The sequence below is a fragment of the Schistocerca gregaria genome, chromosome 9, assembly GCF_023897955.1.
Source record: "Schistocerca gregaria isolate iqSchGreg1 chromosome 9, iqSchGreg1.2, whole genome shotgun sequence".
In the NCBI taxonomy this organism is placed as follows: Eukaryota; Metazoa; Arthropoda; class Insecta; order Orthoptera; family Acrididae; genus Schistocerca; species Schistocerca gregaria.
Genome location: NC_064928.1, coordinates 75,656,015 through 75,671,626, shown reverse-complemented (window position 1 = coordinate 75,671,626; position 15,612 = coordinate 75,656,015). Strand labels below are relative to the sequence as shown.

General features: G+C 45.1%; 1 protein-coding gene across 1 annotated transcript in view; it reads left to right on the top strand.

Annotated features, from left to right (window-relative positions):
- LOC126291750 (multiple coagulation factor deficiency protein 2 homolog) overlaps window positions 1-15,612 on the top strand; it is a 255,566-nt gene that overhangs the window by 193,962 nt on the left and 45,992 nt on the right. The window contains exon 4 of the mRNA XM_049985428.1: window positions 8,398-8,522. Within this exon, the coding sequence (XP_049841385.1) occupies window positions 8,398-8,522 (125 nt within the window). The remainder of the gene's footprint in view (window positions 1-8,397; window positions 8,523-15,612) is intronic.

The window sequence follows — 15,612 nt, the reverse complement described above, 5'->3', positions numbered from 1 at the left end:
GTATTTAAAATTACATTTATTTTCCATCAACGGGGAAAAATTTTTTTTATAAGGAACAGTCATGTGTATTAACATAAACGAAACACGTAAATAACCCTCATTTGATAGAAGTGTTGGCAAGAACCTATTAGAAACAACGCTACATGGGATCTAGTATTGTTCTCTACTACTAGACAGTAAGGGGGGGGGGGGGGGTGAGGTCAAAGAGAACAGGTTAAATGTATTATACTGATAAACAAGTGGGTAAACGGATGTAGCACCATGTTATCAGCTAAGGAGGCAAAATGCTGTTAGTGATGCTACGATTGAGAAACCTCTATTCGAATTTGGGTGGCTGAGAAATCAACTGAAACCCTACAGGCCGGAGCTGCGTACTTAAGCGACAGTACGGCGCCAGGAACCGTGTTGGCAACGACTGCTGTTTGTGGTCAGCTGCACTGCAAGGCGATGGGCTCCGCCCTGGAGTGCGATTGCAACGTGAAGTGCACGTGCAGACCGGTGTCGAGTGAAATAATAAGTACAGAGGACTTGCTAGATACAACTAATTTATTACTGATCAACACTTTAACCAAAAGGGCACAGTATTTACCCAAAAGTACAAGTGTGTCTAATTTTACTAGTCAGGAAAATACATTACACAATATCTTTCTAATTGAATTAGGCGCAAACAAGAACTTCTTATAACTTCTCTACTAACTGTAACCACTTTAATAATAAAAGGTAAAATCAATTTCATTTAACAAGGGCACTTGAATAATAAAGGTGAAATAAGTTTCTTTTGAACAGGATACACAAGTCAATAAAAACACACATTACACAAAATCTTTCCGATTGAATTACTTGCAAAAAAGAACTTCATACAACTTGTATACTAACTGAAACACTTCAATAATAAAAGATAAAATCAATTTCATTTAACAAAGGGCACTTGAATAATAAAGGTGAAATACGTTTCTTTTAAATAGGTCACCTGGGCAAGTGCAATAGGGCAATTCACATAATTTCCAATTTCCGATAACCATCAAGTATTTCTCTTTAACATACGTTCAACTCCCGCTGCACTTAAGGTATAATTCAGAACAATAGTCTCCTTCCTTTATGGTTTTGAAGGTAAATATATAAGCAGTATAGCAAACGGAACAGACGCCTTGGCGTCCCAATTCAGGGGAAACTTAACTTAATGCAAGTTCCCCACTCACTGCAACCCGAAGAACACAGTGGCCGCCGTATTGGTTGCCATATTCTCCGCGGCCAAAAGAACCTCCGTTCCCTCTGTTACTGGTCGGCCAAGGCGTCGTACTCCGGACATCGATTTAGACTTGGACTAGGGCCCGCTGCAGTGTTGCAACAGAAAAGCACAAACACACAGCCACAGCCAAAAGAAACAATGGTAACAGCCCCAGAATTTAGTAAGATAAAATTCTGCAAAAATAGATCGCATCAAGACAAAGGCAAATTAAAAATGGTTAAAAGCATTAACTGTGGACTTCATATTTCAAAATATGTAAAATTTCCCCAGCACAAACAGACTAGTTTTAAAATGGCAACGATAATACAAAGCGTAATATTATTACACTAGTACGTCGCAGTTCCAATACAATACTGACACTCATAGGAAAAGGTAGAAGCTAGTGATGTCACGGGTAGGCCGGATTGCAAAACTAGAAAACTTGAATGTCTACTTCTTCAATAGACAGCTGCGTGGTACACAGTTCGACTCCACTAGCCAAAATGAATAACACGTTGCCCAGCGTTCTGTGTAGAAAACCGTGGCCCAGTCACGCCTCAAGAACTTGCAATAATAGGACCGCTTCCACGCTCCGAGCCACACACACCGGTCAAGTCCAGCTGACACAAGTTCCACCCTCTGAGGAGCGACACGTACCGGCCGTTCCGAAGCCAAAACCTAGTCTGTCCGCCAACCCAATAGCACCACCACCGGCCAACGAGGCAAAGATAAACAACGCCAGAGGGAAACAATCGATACGGGTGAATCGAACGGAGAAAGCAACTGGCGCCAGCGCCTCCCCACGTATCAGCGATCGAAACATGAGCGAGAAAACAACTGTGTGTCCAAGTGGAAATGTGAATTGAAATACTCTGTAGCAAGGGCGGCGGACTCTTGAGGCGCTATGGTCTGGAACCGCGCGACCGCAACGGTCGCAGGTTCGAATCCAGCCTCAGGCATGGATGTGTGTGATGTCCTTAGGTTAGTTAGGTCTAAGTAGTTCTAAGTTCTAGGGGACTGATGACCCCAGAAGTTAAGTCCCATAGTGCTCTGAGCCATTTGAACCATTTGAACTCTTGAGGCGGCTAGGAAACAGTTCCCCAATTCTCTTCTGCCCCTTGTGCAGAGTGACTGTGCCGCTTGTGCAAGAAATCGGCCAGTCGTCGCCAACAAACAAATCTTTCACCAATTCTGTGCTTATAACAAATTCATCAAGACTCCCATAATCGTACTCCGTCAACCTAGGCCCCAGTACCATTCCTTCACGCCAATCCCCGACGGTGTCCACAAACATGTGCTGATGTAACAGTCGAGCAGCTTACCATAGCCTCTGCCAGGACTTTGCATGTAAATCTCCCTGGCGATTTGGTCCAATGGAGTATGGTAACTGGATACGATTGTGGCACCGTTCTGTCGACTATCCCGTGGAGCTCAGCAACCATTTCTGTGAAACATCTCAAACAATAGCACTGCCGTGATGCTGTACAGGAACTTTCCTATCCAAAACATGACGCTTTCACGAGAAAACTGTTACCAACCATTGTAAAAATAGGGTGCGTCCGTCACTCTTGGCTCATGAGACCTGACATCAGAAAAGATAGATGCCAGCTAGGGATCAGGACTCTGCAATTCTCAGTGAGCAGATGTCACAGTAATTCCTGCTATTGTCAGTGGTTGGCCTCCCCAAAGCCTCCGATGTTCACAAACAATTCCTTACCGAAAGGAACAGAATTACAATATGCATGCACCCCACTCCCGGCTATGATGTGCTGGTACATAGCATCCAGTTATCTACTTTGCATGAGAGTGTAATATTAGAGCAAAATGACATTTATTTGAATGTATGCGAATTCATATTTTCGAAATTCAAGATCTGATGGCCCTTAACAATTCTATGAAGAGACCAGAGAGCCTGCTGTCTTGGATATCCAAAAGAGCACGACCATTGGTTTACAGAGCAAGGGTCGATGCATTTTCGGAAGAGCTATGTCTGTACAGTGTCTGGCAAAATGGTGCTGCCCAAAACTGGTGCTGAGGAAATCGTGGCACACCACAGATCATAGGTGACAGAGGTGAACGACAGTTGCAGAAGTGTATACAGGCGAACAGATGTGCAACTGCTGAGTAACTGATCGCCCAGATGAACCAAGGGGCTGCCAACAGTGCCTCCTCAATGTCTCGGACCACAGCTGGTGGTCTCGTTGTCGCGTTCCCATTTCCCAGTCCCAGGGTCCTGGGTTCGATTCTCAGCGGGGTCAGACATTTGGAGGTGTCTCGAGATGACTTGGTGTTTGTGTTGTCCTCATCATTTCATCATCATTCATGAAAGTGGCGAGAATCGACTTAGCAAAGGTTTGGAATTTGTATGGGGCTGATAACTGCGCAGTTGAGTGCCCCACAAACCAAACATCATCATCATCCTCAATGCCTGTTCACCAGAGACTACTGTGTACATGCCTCCAGAGCAGAGGCTTGGTTCATGCGTCCATACTGACTACTGTTCATCAGCAATGAAGACTGCAGTTGGCTCACCAACACTGCAACTGGATATCCACTTAGTGGCGACAGATGATCTTCAGATGAATCACGTTTTATGCTCCACTGGACAGATGGCTGTTGGCGTGTTCGACGTGGAACATCTGAAAGTAATTACCATACAACAATCGTTGGAAGGGTCCAAGCCAGTGGAGGGAGTGTTGTGCTTCAGAGAATGCTTTCCTAGCATTCCCTGGCTCATCTCGTCATTATTGAAGGCAAAACGTGTCAACAAAACTATGCATCTATCTGTGGAGACTCCACACCTTTATGCAGTTTGTTTGTCCTTGGCCTGTTGGCATCTATCAAGAGGACAAAGCAACATGTTACACAGCTTGCAGTGTATGTGTGTAGTTTGAGAAACACCAGGATGAGTTTATCATATTACTCTGGGAACTAAACTCCCTGAATCCAAACCCAAGCGACAGTGTATATGATCTCCTAAGCTGGGCTATTCATGTGTTGTATCCTCAATGAGAACCCTAACGCAACTGGCTATTGCACTGTAGCCATCATGGCTCCACATCCCTGTCAGTTTCTTTCATAACCTCATTGACTCTATTCCTGTACGTCTCGAGTGGTCCAAACTGCAGAAGATAGCTGTTCAGGCTTTTGACAGGCGGCCACATTAATGTGACTGGACAGTGTACATCACTAAGAAATAGTCAAGCTATAATCCTGTTGAGCCTATAACTCTCCAAGCTGAGACAAAGGGGACAGATCGAGAAGAAGAGCAGGCAAGCAACTGGCATTAGAGGAGAGCCAAATGTTTGCCTGACTGCAGGCGCCTAAGGCTACTTTGTAGTTTTTCTCTGTAAAGGCACATTTTTCCAATTTTCAACAGATGTTTACGGATGCCACCGTGGGCATCGCTGAACTAGTGGGTCTTAGAGGGACGCTGTACTGTTGAACTCAAGCGTATGACAATGTAATAACACTGAGAAATGACGCCACAAGAGACCATTAAACAGGAGGACTGTAAAACCCAACACCACCTTTGCAGCTTTTGACCATTTCATATTTCGTCAAATAGTTTTGAATGGTCCCCAGTGACTCCATTCTGTAAACGACAGAAAAAATTGCGGTTGTCCTGCACTCCTGATCATGTTCAATTGGGATATAGCCCTACACTGTCCCTAGAGAGGGGTTGAAATGTCCAGGGGTGTCAGCCGCATCAAAAGTGATCAACAGCGTCGTTGTGTTGCTCGTCGCACTGAGAACTTTCGTTTGCGAGCACCAAATGTACGTTCATCTGATTCCATATGCAGAACCAGGATTCTGCAGAGAAGCGGATTGTAATCTCCATAACCATGCTACATCTACTTAAGATCAAAGTTCGATATACAAATACATGTTTCGATTTTTGGAGCATAAATATCACTCCACCTACCTCGACAGTCTTCTTGATGTCCATCACCTTCACTCTGAGTTGACAGGAACTCTTTTGGCCGATGAAAAGCAACGTTGACGAAACACTGACTAAATACCTACCAAACCAAGCCCGCATAACTCAAGCTTGGAAGCAGCATCTCAAGTTCGTAAAAAATACTGAGCTTTGGGATTTTAGAAAATTCCGTGAAAAGTATTAATGTTCAGTTAATTAAGCTCTGTTGCCTCTAAAACAAGTTGTAAATAAGTATCAAGTCCATATCTACTGCCAAAACTATTATCGTTGCAGGTTGGTTGCTGTTTTACTACAAGTCTTGACGCGTAAAGTACTCAGAATGTTTACTAGTCCGACCCGAATAAATTCAATGTCCTAAACAGTCAGCGATCCTCAGCTGTTCGTGAGGTACTACATCAAGTCTTTCAGTGGTCGTCTTAAAAAGAAGTGCTCGCCAACATTTTTACAATGTTCGAAAAATATGCCATGAAGAGTTTTTACACGACAAGAAAGTTCACACGCAAATAACTTCCAAGCCACATTACTTACAATTTTCATACTTTCACTAAACTGTCTACAGATGAAGTCTCTTCATAATTATGGTAACACGACTGAAAAAATAAATGATTTTCTTCGTCTTAAGTGAAATTTTTGTGACATGGTTCTACATGATCTACATTGTAAGACGGTTCCAGAATCCCTCTGACACAAAACTGCAGCAGACAAACTCCTATCTTAAGCATGGGAAATGCTTAATTGCTATTGGCTGACAGTATGGACAGCCAAACAGAAAATCTCAATCACTCCAAAACCCGCAGTTTGGTTCATTCAATAAGACTACAGAGAGCAAATTATGAAAGAAACTCCTAAATTTACGAAACAAAATTTGTGTTAAGTAAAACAAAGTACAAATTATGCCCAGAAATGAAATAATTATTGATCTAACACAAAACATTTGTTCCAATTGCATTTATACAAAAGTATGAATACAAGACATATGTCACACGATTCATGATTGTACAAGAATTTTTCTCATGCGTACGTTTACATAGATGAAATATCCAAACATTCTGTATGTTCTCCACACAATCTGTGTTTTTCCGCATCATTCACACAACAAAGCATAATTAAATAATAGTTCTGGAAACAGTACTTTTGCATTATCCAGCTACTGTAACGAAAGTAAAACGCTGGCCGAAGTGACCGAGCGCTTCTAGGCGTTACAGTCTGGAACCGCCCGACCGCTACGGTGGCAGGTTCGAATCCTGCCTCGGGCATGGATGTGTGTGATGTCCTTAGGTTACTTAGGTTTAAGTAGCTCTAAGTTCTAGGGAACTGATGACCAGAGCAGTTAAGTCCCGTAGTGCTCAGAGCCATTAGAAAGTAAAACGAATTCTATGATAACAATTTCTGTGAACTGAACGCTTTTGGTTACAAATTTAGCTGAGATTATAAATGAAAACATTATAATATGTATATCTGTTTTGTAGTAGTATCAGATTGGCTTTAGGTAAAATTTTATGTCGGCCAGTCCCGTCGGAGTTTCGAGTCCTCACTCGGGCATGGGTGTATGTCTTGTTCTTAGCATAAGTTAGTTTAAGTACTGTGTAAGTCTAAGGACCGATGACCTAAGCGGTTTGGTCCCTCAGAAATTCACACACCTTTGACGTTTTAAAATTTTATAGCTGCGAAAGTATTGGAGCTAATGAACTGAGGATTTAACAGTGTAGTTGAAGTAGAAACACAAGACTGTGTATGTACTACGGAAAAATTCGAGTACAATGTAATACGAAGGCGTTCAGTTAGTAATGCAACATATATTTTTCTGAAAGCGTTTTTTTCAGGATTCCAATACACTATATTATTCCCCACTGTTTGACTACAAAACTGTATTTTTCAACACCATCTCCGTTCAGTGTGACGGCCTTACTATATTTATGCCCACATGGAACCTCTCTACTGGTCGACGCCGGAGCCAACGTCTTGCTCCGTCAGTAACCAACCCATCATCCACGTACTGCTTCCCCTGGAGTGCATTCAATGGGCCAAACAGATGGAAGTCTGAAGGTGGGATTTCCAGGCTTTAGGGTGGATCAGGAAGTGCAGGCCAACGAAAGTTTTGTTAGCTCATTTCGGATGCGCAGTCTGCAGCTCGTGGTCTAGTGGCTAGCGTTGCTGCCTCTTGATCACTGGATCCCAGGTTCGATTCCTGGCTGGGTTGGGGATTCTCTTTGCCCGGGAACTGGGTGTTTGTGTTGTCCTCATCATTTCATCATCATCATTATCATCACGTTCGTGGCAGTGGCTATATCGCACTGAGTAAAATATTGGACTGTGTAAAATTGGGAACTTTTTAAGGGGCTGATGACCTCGCAGTTGAGAGCCCTACAAACCAAACATCATTAACATCATCTGATGTGCAGACTTCTGTGAGGCCTTGCGTTATCATGGAGGAGGAGACGTTCATTTGTATTTTTGTGTCGACGAACACGCTCAAGTTTCTTCAATTTCCTGAACGTAGCACAATAACCTTCAGGTTTTATCGTTGCACCATTAGAAACAACGTCAGACGGAATAACCCGTTCAGAATCCCAGAAGACCGTCGTCACGACTTTACCAGCCGAGGGTGCAGCCTTAAACTTTCTCTCCAGAAGAGCCGTGGTGCAACGCCATTATCTCAAATGAGACTGTCCGCACGTTTCACATTCCAGGAGTCACAGTTCTGTGCTGCCAGCTCTAATGCGGAAGATTAGACAAGTTTGCACGCTCTTGTTGTGACGATGAAAGACGCCTCCCCCAACTATTCATCGCCCCCTTTCTTCACTGCCTGATCTACGTAGACATTGTAGAAGCGCTTACGAATATCTGTTGTGCTCTGGTTTTCCGCCAATGTACCTCCGCTACTTGGAAGACTACTTAGAATGGCACCATCTATCGCACCTTCATCAAACTAGATAGGATGAATCGGGAATATTAGACTATGTCCACAACGAATTCCGCATGTTTTCAACTGAAATAGGCCGAGGAAAAAAACCAGTTGCATTACTTATTGAATGCCCTTTGTTCCATTTCTTTAGATTCATAGTGGGTGTGCATACTGTGTCGGTTGCACGGCAGGCCAGCTCACTGCACCAGTGGCTGTAAAGCTGCATGTGACGCAGCAGAGTTCTGTAAACAGGCTTTCAGAACTGGTATTGGAAGTGTAGAAAGTGTGGCTGACTGGGGACTTCTGTTGCCGGTGTGTTGTCAGACTGCACGACTACGACAACAACACGAAACTGGACGGACTGGAGATCTTACACGCAATCAGCCACGCCGTACTGGAACACCCGGGCGTCGAACGTGAACCCCATGAAGACTTCGACTTCTTTGTCGGTAAGTGAGCCTACCTACCGCCTTTTTACTACGATTCGTTCAGATAAGAGTTCAGATAAAATACAAATGACCTGGGCAATATTTCATGCACCTCAAGATAGACCACCTAGTTTATATCTTCTGCAGCGAAGGAAAATGATGTAAGTTCAACTGCCTCTCTTAGGGTGCATGAAATACTTTCTAGCTCATATTCATTTTGCCCACCTTGCATATTACAGTGGTGGCCATAACGCAGTCATGAGCTGCATTCGGTTTTGCGTCAGTCTAGTTTGGGTCTTGTTGCCTTGATTTCCACGTGCTTTGCAGTTAGTAGATGGTGGATCACCCCTCTAGCGAGTGGTGTGCTCGTTATTCCATATATGCAGTAACACGAAGTAAAATTGCGATTGTTCCTGGTGCCTTCCGATATACATTCACATCTGCATAGATTGCCAAGTGCGCACAAGAGTACCAAGTTCCTTAGTATGGAACCATATGTTAAGTTTTCCTTGCAATCCAGTCGCATACAGAGAGCAGGAAGAAAAAAATTACTCCTTTAAATGTCTCTGTGTGTGCTGCAAAAAGTCATATCTTTTATTCTGGTTCTATGTAAGGAAATGAAAAATATCTCTAGTATTTTCGCTTTATAATGGTTCTCGAAATTTCGTAAAAAGCTTCCACAGAATAATTTGCGTCTCTCATCGAGAGCCTGGCAATTGAGATGCACGAACAAACGCCCCTAGTTTGTGTTGTCAGTTTCTCCCAGACGCTCGTCAGCAGGACGTCAAATTTGACTTATTACTGGAGCGGTTGAATGTTCAGTTTTGTAGTGACAGTCACCTCCATCCAGGCTGTGCTTGTACAAAGTTCCCGATTACTGACAAACGGTCTTCATCTCACTGTTCTAGTGAGCTTGATCATGGACAATGTCCAGATTTGGTGTCCATTACTCTTGTGTATGATGCACTAGCCCACCTTCAGTCAAGTTGGTTGCTATGTTGTAGCACTATTTGGCACCCGGTTCTGTAGCAGAAGTCCTTTGTCACTAGACCAGTTCTTACGCAGAACATCATCCTACACTGGTCCTGTCATCACTTCATTGGCCCTGTAGTCGTCAGCCCAGTTGTCACCACCCCCGTCATCGCCAAATCAGTTTTACCAGGCATGTCATTATCAGACCTGTCATCAATGGACCTGTCATCACAAAACGAATTATCACTTGATCTGTTGTCACCAGACTTGTTGTCACTCGACCTGTTGTTGCCTGACGTTTCACCACCAGCCACGTCATCTCCAGATCTGCCATCGCTTCCCTGGCCATTGTCAGACCTGTAGTCGCTGATTCTGTCATCACTGGGCCTTTCGCCAATGGCACTATCAAAGCCAGACTTGTTGTCACTGGACCTGTCACCGTCGGTCTTGTCACCACCAGACCTGTCACCGCCACACCTGTCACCACCAGTCCTGTCACCATCAGTCCTGCCACCATCAGACCTGTTACTGCCAGACATGTCACTGCCAGACCTGTCACTGCCAGACCTGTCACCATCAGTCCTGTCACCACCTGTCCTGTCACCAGCAGTCCTGTCACTGCTGGTCCTGTCACCACCGGTCCTGTCACCACTGGTCCTGTCACTGCCAGACATGTCACCTCCAGTCCTATCACTGCCAGTCCTGTCACAAGCAGTCCTGTCACTGCAAGTCATGTCACTGCCAGACCTGTCACCATCAGTCCTGTCACCACCAGTCACCAGTTACCAGTCCTGTCACCGCCGGCCCTGTCACTGCCAGTCCTGTCACTGCCAGCCCTGTCACCACCAGTTCTGTCACCACCAGTCCTGTTACTGCCAGACCTGTCACTGCCAGACCTGTCACTCCCAGTCCTGTCACCACCAGTCCTGTCACCATCAGTCCTGTCACCACCAGTCCTGTCACTGCCGGTCCTGTCACTGCCGGTCCTGTCACTGCCAGACCTGTCTCTGCCAGACCTGTCTCTGCCAGACCTGTCTCTGCCAGATCTGTCATTGCCAGACCTGTCACTGCCAGACCTGTCACTGCCAGACCTGTCACCACCAGTCCTGTCACCACCAGTCCTGTCACCACCAGTCCTGTCACTGCTGGTCCTGTCACCACTGGTACTGTCACCACTGGTCCTGTCACTGCCAGACTTGTCACCTCCAGTCCTATCACTGCCAGTCCTGTCACCATCAGCCCTGTCACTGCCAGTCCTGTCACTGCCAGTCATGTCACTGCCAGACCTGTCACCATCAGTCCTGTCACCACCAGTCACCAGTTACCAGTCCTGTCACCACCGGCCCTCTCACTGCCAGTCCTGTCACCACCAGTCCTGTCACCACCAGTTCTGTCACCACCAGTCCTGTCACTGCCAGACCTGTCACTGCCAGACCTGTCACTGCCAGACCTGTCACCACCAGTCCTGTCACCACCAGTCCTGTCACTGCTGGTCCTGTCACCAACGGTCCTGTCACCACTGGTCCTGTCACTGCCAGACATGTCACCTCCAGTCCTATCACTGCCAGTCCTGTCACCATCAGTCCTGTCACTGCCAGTCCTGTCACTGCCAGTCATGTCACTGCCAGACCTGTCACTGCCAGACCTGTCACCATCAGTCCTGTCACCACCAGTCACCAGTTACCAGTCCTGTCACCACCGGCCCTCTCACTGCCAGTCCTGTCACCACCAGTCCTGTCACCACCAGTTCTGTCACCACCGGTCCTGTCACTGCCAGACCTGTCACTGCCAGACCTGTCACTGCCAGACCTGTCACCACCAGTCCTGTCACCACCAGTCCTGTCACTGCTGGTCCTGTCACCACCGGTCCTGTCACCACTGGTCCTGTCACTGCCAGACATGTCACCTACAGTCCTATCACTGCCGGTCCTGTCACCATCAGTCCTGTCACTGCCGGTCCTGTCACTGCCAGTCCTGTCACTGCCAGTCATGTCACTGCCAGACCTGTCACTGCCAGACCTGTCACCATCAGTTCTGTCACCCCCAGTCACCAGTTACCAGTCCTGTCACTGCCAGCCCTCTCACTGCCAGTCGTGTCACCACCAGTCCTGTCACCACCAGTTCTGTCACCACCGGTCCTGTCACTGCCAGACCTGTCACTGCCAGACCTGTCACTGTCAGTCCTGTCACCACCGGTCCTGGCACCACCAGTCCTGTCACTGCCGGTCCTGTCGCTGCCTGACCTGTCTCTGCCAGACCTGTCACTGCCAGACCTGTCACTGCCAGACCTTCGTTGTGCTGAGGTTTTGGAAGTTACTACACGATGTGTACCTGCTTTTCCTATTCTTGTGCATCAAATGCCAGTGGTCCTGTACTAAACACTAGACAGTCTTGTTAGTTGTATCTTGCATTCTTAGTCAGATATTTGATTAATGTGTGGGATTCTTTTTCTGCATAGTAGTGTTCTACTTATGTTCAATCACTGTTCTATGCAAGGTCATGTTAAGCTTTCCATCTACATGTTGTACATTTCTCAGGCACATGTTTAACCATGAGCTGATTATACTGTTTCTTCCCATTCTGCTCTGGCAGTGGTGTTGTGAATGCTCCCTTTTTAAGGGTGGAAGAGTACAGTGTACGCAGGGCTATGCCCTTGCCTATTCAGTCACCACACAAATGGATATGCTTCATGGACCAGGTGCAGTCCTGCATAAGCTGGGAGTATGTTTTCCAGCAGAGTCACTAAGATGTGTACTGTCAAGCCTCTTGCAGCTGCCACCTAATTGCATCCACATGATCACGTGTCCATGAAACACCGCGCATGTACTTTTCCGTCGACGCCTCTTTAGGTCGGCGCTCCACCAATCAATAGCAGTTATGCTCCAGGCTCCTACCGACCAACAGCAGATACGAATCTCCCACGTGGGGTCAAGGCCGTTGAAATGAGCCATACATAATGCTGTACTTCCATTAACTGCTCCTGAGGGCACCACTTCTCAACGTCTGAATGTGACTGGCTGTGAGCTCATTGCATCATTGGACCATGGCGTTATGGCACCTTGAAGATCATCAATGGACTGTCTATAAGCTTCCAACCTCATGGTACTCTGTCGTTACATATCCTCCTTACTTCTCGCCAGTTCAACGTTTATGGAATTCGCCCTAGTGTCCATCTGTTAGGTGCTATCGAGAGTCGACATTCCTTTTATGAAGATGTGTGGACTTTGGTTCTCAGAAGCTGTACATAGTTTAATCATTTAAGTAAACAATAGTTATGGCAAAATGTGTATCTCAATATTGCCAGTTACACCACTCGGCTAAAGGGTAATATACCTTACAACGGTTATCTTCAGTGGCCAATGCTGGACATTTTTATTGAAAACTTGTGCAGTGGCTGGACTTGAACATGGAATTCAGAACGTTTCAAACAGTTATCAGCAATGAGGCCCCTAAACCACCTTGTTCCTCCCCTTATAACCCTCCTTACCTACCTTTTCTTTAATGGCATCGACTCTTTGACCTACACTTCTGGTCTTCAAGAGCAGAAAAATGGGATGCACGCACAGATTCTTCACTCTTAAAGATTTATTAGTGCAAAATAGACTGAAAACAGAAATTTCCTTGATGAATGAAGTTCAAAATCTCTTGAAACCAAAACATTGAGACCTTCGTTTGCTAATTCTTCTTGACAGCTAAACTCCAAAAATGAAACTTCCAAGTGAAAATAAAAATCTGCTGAAACAGAGAAATTTTCATCAAACGTAGGCAGTTTTTTCCCCATAGTCATCCTTAAAAATAAATCTTCCTGTAACAACTCTCCTTGAAAAAACTAAATCTTTTGGATGCTAATACTTGGACATGAAATTAAAACTCTTTCTGCACATTGCATTCCTTTCAAGAAATAGTTTTTTGTTGATAAATATTCTGACAGCTAAAATGATTCTTGAACTCACGTATCTCCCTAAAGGCTTAAAAATCATTTGCACCCTTCTTTAACCCCTGTCTGCGTAATGGCCAATACACTCTTAGCAGAATCTGTGACATGAATCGTCATCTTCGAAATAAAATTACACGTTCCGAAAAACTTAATGTCACACAACTATTCCAACTCTTATTAACTGTTGCTATTGTTCTAGTTTACAGTCTGAAGGCTGATTTGATGCAGCTCTCCATGTTACTCTATCTAATGCAAGTCTCTTCTTCTCTGAATAACTACCGCCACCTACATCCTCTTGAATTTGCTTATCATATTCATCTCTTGGCCTTCTTTTACAATTTTGCCCCTCACGCTTCCCTCCAATACTGAATTTGTGATCCCTTAATGTCTGAGAATATGCCCTACCAACCGATACCTTCTTCTAGTCTGGTTGTGGTTTTTGCTCTCCAATTGTATTCAGTACTTTCTCGTTAGATTTATGATCTACCCGCCTAATCTTCAGCCTTCTTCTGTAGCACCACATTTCAAAAGCTTATATTCTCCTCTTGTCTAAACAGTTTATCGTCCATGTTTCACTTCCGCACGTGGCTACACTCCACACAAATACTTTCAGAAGACACTTCCTGACACTTAAATCTATACTTGATAGTAACAAATTCTCTTCTTCAGAAACGCTTTTCTTGCCATTGCCAGTCTACATTTTATATCCTCCGTACCTCGACCATCATTAGTTATGTTATAGCCAATATAGCAAAACTCAGCTATTACTTTGGGAGCCTCGTTTCCTAATCCAATTCCCTCTCCATCACCTGATTAATTTCCACCTGTGGCCTACCGTCGATGTTATTCTGTCTGTACACTGACCAAGCAGTAAAGAAACCAAACGAAAATTTGAAGAAGGTTGTAAAGTTCAGGAGAAAGAAATAAAGACTCACGCCCCGTCCTCACAGCTCTACTTCTGCCAGTACCTTGTATCCTACCTTACAAACTTTACAGAAGCTCTCCTGCGAACCTTGCAGAACTAGCACTCCTGAAAGAAAGGATATTGCGGAGACATGGCTTAGCCACAGCCTAGGGAATGTTTCCAGAATGAGATTATCACTCAGCAGCGGAGTGTGCGCTGATATGAAAATTCCTGGCAGATCAAAACCGTGTGCTGGAGCGAGAGGCAAAGGTCCAGAGTTCGAGTCTTGGTCCGGCACACAGTTTTCATCTGCCAATAAGTTTCATATCAGCGCACACTCCGTTGCAGAGTGAATATTTCATTCTGGAAACATACCCCAGGCTGTGGCTAAGCCATGTCTCCGCAATATCCTGTCTTTCAGAAGTGCTAGTTCTGCAAGGTTCGCAGGAGAGCTTCTGTTAAGTTTGTAAGGTAGGATACAAGGAACTGGCAGAAGTAGAGCTGTGAGGACGGGGCGTGAGTCTTTATTTCTTCCTCCTGAACTTTACAACCTTCTTCAAATTTTCGTTTGGTTTCTTTACTGCTTGGTCAGTGTACAGACAGAATAACATCGACGGTAGGCCACAGCCCTGTGTCACTCCCTTCTCAACCACTGCTTCACTTTGGTAACCTTTGAGTCCTATAACTTCTGTCTGGTTTCTGTACAACTTGTAAATAGCATTTTGCTCCCTGTACTTTACCCCTGCTACCTTCAGGATTTCAAAGAGTGTAATCCAGTCGGCATTCTCTATGTGTGCAAATGTTATAGACGTTGGTTTACCTTTGCTTAACCTATCTTCTAAGATGAGTCGTAGGGTCCGTATTGCCTCATGTTTTCCACCATTTCTCCTAAATCCAAAGCGATCTTCCCCAAAGTCGCCTTCTACCAATTTCCCCATGATTCTATAAATAACTCGTGTCAAGATACTACAACCATAACCTATTACACTAATAGTTTAGTAATATTCACACCTATCAACGCCTGCTTTCCTTGGAATTGGAACTATATCACCAGACTGACGCCGGCCTGAGTGGCCGAGCGGTTCTAGGCGCTAGAGTCGGGCACGGATGTGTGTGATGTCCTTAGGTTAGTTATGTTTAAGTAGTTCTAAGTTCTAGGGGACTGATGACCTCAGACGTTAAGTCCAGACTGACGAGTTTTGCCATGAGACTATCCGTAGTACGCCGTCTACTAACAGGGCCTTGTTTCGACTTAGGTCTTTTAGTGTTCTTTCAGATTGTTCTCGCACTATCATATC